Here is a 6,782-nt window from a genome sequence, read left to right on the forward strand (position 1 = left end):
CCCGGTGCTGGTGTCCCAGGATGTGCTGGCTGGTAGGGAGGACAAGGGGCAGCCTCCAGGAGGTTGGCCCTGGCTCCTGGGAGCAGCTCCAGCAGCTCCAGCAGCACCCAAAACAGCAGCCAAGGACCCTTCATTCCTGTGGAAATGAAAAGCCAAAATGGAGTTTGAACTCAACCCAGCAGGAAAAGCTCTTAAGCAGTTTGTGACAACCAGAAAGTGCTGCCACATCCAGAGCCAACTCCAGAGCCAGGAGCTGCTCTGGTGCTCTTGGCATGGCAGGAGGACCTTGGCTCTGTCATCCTTCTCCCTAGGGAACCCCGTTCCAGGTCCTACCTCCACCAGACCTGCCTCCCCCCTGCACAATGTGGTTTGAATTCTTCAGGCTGGGAAGTGCCAAGTGTTGCCAGGGCACAGATGGCTCTGGATGTCCCTGTCTCTGCTCTTGGTGGCAAGAGCTGGTTCCAGCTGCCATGTCTGTGGGGCAGCCCCAACAGATCCCGTTTCCCCACCCTCCCACCCCTGTCCCACAAAGAACTGTTTTTTCCCCCAAAGCTGTAACTGTCCTTTCCAAGGAGTTTGCCTTATTTGGCAGGCTGGTTACTCAGTTCCCAGGCATCTCATGGCTATTTAGCATGAAAAGTGACTCCTCAAAGACAGGACATTTCTGCAGGTCTCTCACTCTGAAGGTTGCCCCTGAACCTGCAGGATTTCTTTAAACTCTTTAGTCCAGCCTCAATTCCTGCAATAATCACCCCTTTGAGCAGTCCTGTGCTGGAGAGCATTTATCCATTGATGATCTTCTCACTGATGTACCCAGGCATGGTGTAGATCAGAAGAACCAGGAAGATGGTCAGAACAGCAACAATGAAGAGCACAATGATGTATTTCTTGTACCGCTTCCAGATAAAGAACACAAAGGTCTTCATGGGATTCACAAACCAGTTGAAGGAGGTTTTTGGCCGGCTGGAACAGGAAGGGAAGAGCAGGTGAGCACAGGCTCCATGCACTGAGCAGCACGTTGGCCCCTCTGCTTTGGTGCCAGGCCACCCTCATGGCTCCTCAGCTCTTCCTGCTGCTTCCAAACAGGACCAAGGAAAAGCTGGAGGTGGCACTTAGTGCCATGGTCTGGCTGATGTGGTGGTGTCGGGTCATAGGCTGGACTGGATGATCTTAGAGGTCTTTTCCAGCCTTGGTGAGTCTGTGATTCTGTGACCACCCTGGGGGCTGCCTGTGAAAGCCTTGGAGACACCCAGGCCTGAGGCTCAGGACTGCAGAGCTGCTCTGCACCCAGGGGAACAAACCAGAGCTGCTCGTTGTGAACAGGCACAGCTGCCTCGGGTGCCTGGCTGAGATCAGCCCTGGCCCAGGAGCTGCAGCCACAAGCTCTGCTGGACCCACTCGAGTTCTGGGAATCCCTGGCAGCCCAAGTCCTGCAGGACCCACCACCCAGGGCTTCCCTGATTGCTCTCAGCTTCCTGACAAGCAGATGCCCCCTGTCCCCACGCTGAGAACAGGGCACTACCCATCCCTGCTCCAGTGACACACAGATACTCACTTGGGCTTCTCCAGGGGTTCAGGCTCTTTTCGGCCCAAACCAACAGGACTTTTCTCAGCCTCCTCCACCGTCAGCAGCTGGAACTCTGCTTCCACCTTACCCTGGAGGGGGAACATGTCTGAGCCACAGCCACACGTTTTGCTTTGCAGAGCAGCCAGACGACCACAGGCCCTGCCAGGACTGGGTGTTTTTCTCCCAGTTCCACCCAGAGATGCTCAGAGCATTGACCTCTTCTCCCCAGGCATTAGCTGCAGGGCCTCCCACCTCCCACCCACCAGAAACTGTGGCCTGGCCAGAAACTAACTGCACTGCTCAGGTTCTGTCTGCAGCCTCTCACACCAGCACTGAGCAAAACTAACCCTTGGGGACAAACAACAGGCCAAGTCTGCCCTGGGACAATTGGCCCCTGCTTGTCTAGGGCAGGCAGATACCCTAGGAGAAGCTTTTGCTGCTGTCTTGCCTGGGTACTGGGTGCCCCTTGCTCCCTGGGAAGCTCAGAGGAAGGCACTGAGCTGGACATCCCTGCCTGCCACCACAGCCAGCACCTTGGGGTGAACCAGATGGGCAGCCCAGCACTGAGCAAAACTCACCCAAACAACAGGCCAAGTCTGCCCCTGCTTGTCTAGGGCAGGCAGACACCCTAGGAGAAGCTTTTGCTGTTGTCTTGCCTGGGTACTGGGTGCCCCTTGCTCCCTGGGAAGCTCAGAGGAAGGCACTGAGCTGGACATCCCTGCCTGCCACCACAGCCAGCACCTTGGGGTAGGTGAACCAGATGGGCAGCAGGTGGGACAAGTCTCCAGGACTCTGCACAAAGTCCTGGGCATCTGGGTCCTTGCTGCATCTGCAGCTGATGTGCACACAGGATGGGTTGCCATGTCCAGGCAGAGGCAGAAAACTGGTCCCTGCTGCCCTGCCTTACCGTCAGCAGGTACTTGTTCCCACTGGGATCTGTGAACTCCACATCCTCTGGTTTGACTGAGCGGCTCCTCCTCTTCTTCTTCTTCTTCTGCTTGTTCTCCCTCTCCTCTCTCTCTTCATCCTCCAGGTCTCTGAGTTTGATGAAGGGCCACCAGCCCCTCGTGCGCTTGTTGCGGAAGATGGAGAAGCGCGGCGCCGCGCTCTCCTTGGCCATCCTGATGGTGCAGTGCTCTGAGCTCTTGGCTGCCCTCACCATGTCATGCAGCTTCAGCTCGATGGAGCCTGCAGGCACAGAGGAGAGCTCACGGTGAGACCCCAGGCTCAGCCCCACACACCATTTGGCTTTCTCAGCCCTGTTCCCACCACCATGAGGAGGTCCCAGCTGCTGCAATGATCTGGCAGGGTCCTGCACTTTTTCAGGGGAAGAACCTGAAGCTCAGCACAAGAAAGGAGCAGCCCAAGACTTAGAGACTAAGAAGCAGAAGCCCCAGGTCTTGCCTCTCCTCTGATGCAGCCAGCTTGGTTTGCATGTGGTGTACTGGGATATTTTCACTCCTTTACCCTGTCCCACCCTGTTCTCACGTGTCCAAGCTCCTTTTCCCCTCACTCCTTGCAAGTGTCAATAAAAACTATGGAATCTGGGAAATTCTTTCAAGATTTCAAGTCTGTTCTCTCCTCTGATGCGTGTGGTGTACTGGGATATTTTCAGTCCTTTACCCTGTCCCACCCTGTTCTCATGTGTCCAAGCTCCCTTTCCCCTCACTCCTTTCAAGTGTCAATAAAAACTATGGAATCTGGGAAACTCTTTCAAGATTTCAAGTCTGTCTCACATCTGAAACAGCCTCAGCTCATTTCCCTGCTTGGCTTTGTGTCCCACCCTCCCTGGAAGGAGTTCCTGTCCCACCAGGGCACTGAGGCCCTGAACAAATCAGTCTCACCACATCCTGGTCTGTACTGGCAAAAGCAGACCCAGCAGCCAGGGGACATGGGGTTCTCCTCTGCTCAGCTCCAGTGAGGCTGCATCTGGACAGTGTCCAGTTTAGGGTCCCCAACACAAGAAAGGTGACAATCAGCTAGAGAGGATGGTCAAGGCTAGAATATGCACCATAGCAGGATGGGTTGAGAGACCCTTGCATGTCCAGCCCAGAGAGAAGAGGTGCAGGGAGAGGGGATGTGACAGAGCAGATGGAACCAGACACTTCTCAGAAGTGGGTGATGGAAGCACGTAGGGCAAGGGACACAAGCTGCTGCAAGGAAAAAAAACCATGAGAATTATGAGAATGGTGCAGCCATGAAAAGGGGCCCAGAAGGGTGCTGGGATCTCCATCCTTGGACATTTTCAGAACTCACCCAGACAAGGCCCTGAGCAACCTCACCTACTACTAGCCCTGCTTGGAGCAGGAGGTTGCCATAATGAGTGCAGGAGCTCCTTCATGCCTAGAAGCTCCTCAGATTGCACATGCCAGGGATTGCTGGGACTGCTGTCTAACACTCCCTTCGGTGTCTGAGCAGCACGAATTGGAAGTGCCTCCTAGTGGTAAAGCCCTTTGAAGACCCCATGGAAGGTTCAGCCCAGAAACCAACCATGTCCTGGGCTGCATCCCCAGCAGAGTGATCAGCAGGTAAAGGGAGTGGATTTTCACCCTCTGCTCTGCACTTGTGAGAACTCCTTGCAGGGCTGGGACCAGGCTGGGGTCCCCAACACAAGAAGGACATGGAGCACCTGGAGTGAGACCAGAGGAGGCCCCGGAGATGCTGGGAGGGCTGGAGCAGATCTGATCTGGAGCCAGGCTGGGAGAGTTGGGGTGTTCAGCCTGGAGAAGAGAAGGCTCCAGGGAGACCTTAGAGCACCTTCCAGTGCCTGAAGGGGCTCCAGGAAAGCTGGGGAGGGGCTGTTTACAAGGGCTTGTGGTGAGAGGACAAGGGGGGAAGGGATTAAAACTGGAGGAGGAGAGACTGAGATGAGACATGAGGAGGAAATTCTTTGGTGTGAGGGTGGTGAGAGCCTGGCCCAGGTTGCCCAGGGAAGCTGTGGCTGCCCCATCCCTGGCAGTGTTGAAGGGCAGGTTGGATGGGCCTTGGAGCAACCTGGGCTGGTGGGAGGTGTCCCTGCCCGTGCAGGGGAGTTGGGTCTTTAAGGTCCCTCCCAGCCCAAACCAGTCTGGGATTCTGTTATCCTGTGAAAGTTGATGAGTAGAGTTCTGTCCTGCCCGAGAAACTGCAGGACAAGGGGCTGCCTCCTTTTTGAGGAGGACATAGTTTGAAGAAGAGAGGGACAACTGAACAGAGTGCTATGAACTTGGGGATGGCAGAAGAAGCAGGAGAGAAGAATCCATGCTAGCGCAGCGCGGGTGGAATCAGCACCAGCCCAGCTTTGTCAGCAGGCCCTGCTGAGTGCCCAGCCCAGCAGGTCTGGTTACTGGAAGAACCAGAGCAGCCAGGGAGCTCCAAGGCCCCAGCGATGGGTCACTGCAACTCAAGTGCAGTTGGTCTCCCAAAGGTTGCCAGTCCCTGTGCCCACAATGTAAACTCCTGGGGAAGCTGCTCTTTGGGCAAGTCTTTGGGATCTGCAGATCTAAGGGAGAGCAAAGGAGCAAGTTTATCAGAAAGGTTGTGATGAAGGAGAACCTGGAAGTCCTGTGACATGACAGGCCCTGAAATAGGACAGCAAGGCCCTTGGACAAGCACACAAGCTCAACGTGTCTGTGTAGGAGAGGTATCTCCAGGCTCTGCCTGTATCTCACATGTGAAAAACCAGCCCAGGTGACTGCTGAGCTGAAGAGCTTCATCTGATGTCCCTTCTCCTGGTGTCCCTTCTCCTAGAGCTGGGCAAAAGGCTGTAATGATCCAGCAAGGTGAGGGACAGGTCAGCCCACATCCAGCAGGTCACATCATACCTAGGAAGTCATTAGCTGAAATCCTGTCGTAATCCCAGACCTGGAGGACCAGAACAGCTGGTTCCCGAAACTCTGATTCCTCCACAGAGAAGACTGAGTCCTTCTTCTTGTAGGTGATCTCCTTCTCAGTCGGGAGGTAGTTGAAGCGGAAGATGAACCTCCAGTTGAAATTGCCCTCCCCGGTCAAGGAGTTGAAGTGAACATCTGTCTCCTGCTTGTCATGGTCCAGACCCTTTATCCAGCTGCAGGAGAAACTCAGTTATCTCCTCCCCCCTGTGAGCCAGTCCCAGAGGCAGAGCAGGATGGAGGGACAGAAGCCCATGGGGCAGCAGGAAAGGAAGGGTCAAAGCAGCTCAACAGAGCAACATTCCGGGGCACAGCAGCCCCTGGAGAGGGGCAGGGAGGAGCAGAGGCTCCCAGGAGGCAGGGCAGGGAGCGGGACAGCCAGGCTCTGGCCTCCCTCTGGCTCCCATCAGACCTTTTCACATAGATGTCACTGGAGGGCTCTCCTGTCACGGGGTTGACATCATCAAGGATCACATCGTCCGTGTTCCAGATAATCACACGCAGCTCGTAGCTGTGGGAAGGACACGGGGGTGACAATGGCCCCTAGGCCTGCAGGGGCAGAGCAGCAGGGCTTGCACCCTCCTCCACACGTGGTGGTCCCGGAGGGCTCCTCTGGGCAGGCACAGCCCAGCAGTCCCACTGCCCCGGGCACTGAGCCCTTCCTGGGGGGGCACAAGACTAAAACTTGCAGCCAAACCAGGCAGCTTTGGTAAAGAAACACCTGGTGCATGGGAAGCCCACCCAGCACCACCAGCCATGGGAGCAGAGCAAGGCTCAGGAAGGGACCTTCAGCCTCTGCTCCAATCTCGTGCTCTAACATCACAGTAGATCAGGTTGCTCAGGGCCTTGTCTGCATATGAGCCTTGAGAATCTGCAGGGATGGACATCACAGCACCTCCCTGGGTCACTCTGGCCCTATCCCAGGGTAGCATCACTCACACTGGGAAAATATTTTCCCCGTGTCCAGTTGGAGCTCCCCTTGCTGCAGTTGGTGCCCATCATCTGTTATCCTTTCACGTGCACCTCCAGGAAGAATTTGGATCCTTCATCTCAATAGCCCCATTAGATCACTGAAAACAACAGATCTGCTCTTTCGCCTTGAGTCCTCCAGGCATCCAGAGGACACCCCAGAGATGAGTAGCTATGGCCTAGGTTCCTATCACCTTCCTGACCAGCCTGGGAGAGATGAACCCCTGCCCTTCCCAAGCCCTTGTGCAGCAGAGGTGCCTCCGACCCACGCTGACCCACCCCAGAGACCCGCGGGCAGAGCTGGGCAGGGGGAAAGGCTGCTCTCCTGGCCTGCAGCCTGTGCAGGACCTGCTGCCACATCCTCCCCGGCACAGGGG

At 55.9% G+C, this 6,782-nt stretch overlaps 1 protein-coding gene across 1 annotated transcript in view; it reads right to left on the bottom strand.

Annotated features, from left to right (window-relative positions):
• Positions 1–782: 782 nt before the first annotated feature.
• Positions 783–6,782, bottom strand: part of LOC104386648 (fer-1-like protein 4) — a 43,800-nt gene continuing 37,800 nt past the window's right edge. Inside the window, exons 36-40 of the mRNA XM_009995316.1 lie at positions 5,849–5,975; positions 5,371–5,612; positions 2,475–2,755; positions 1,556–1,656; positions 783–963 (exon numbers count right to left, since the gene is read on the bottom strand). Of these exons, the coding sequence (XP_009993618.1) occupies positions 783–963; positions 1,556–1,656; positions 2,475–2,755; positions 5,371–5,612; positions 5,849–5,975 (932 nt within the window). The remainder of the gene's footprint in view (positions 964–1,555; positions 1,657–2,474; positions 2,756–5,370; positions 5,613–5,848; positions 5,976–6,782) is intronic.

The sequence above is a fragment of the Chaetura pelagica genome, unplaced genomic scaffold, assembly GCF_000747805.2.
Source record: "Chaetura pelagica isolate M959 unplaced genomic scaffold, ChaPel_1.0 scaffold680, whole genome shotgun sequence".
NCBI classification, from domain to species: Eukaryota; Metazoa; Chordata; class Aves; order Apodiformes; family Apodidae; genus Chaetura; species Chaetura pelagica.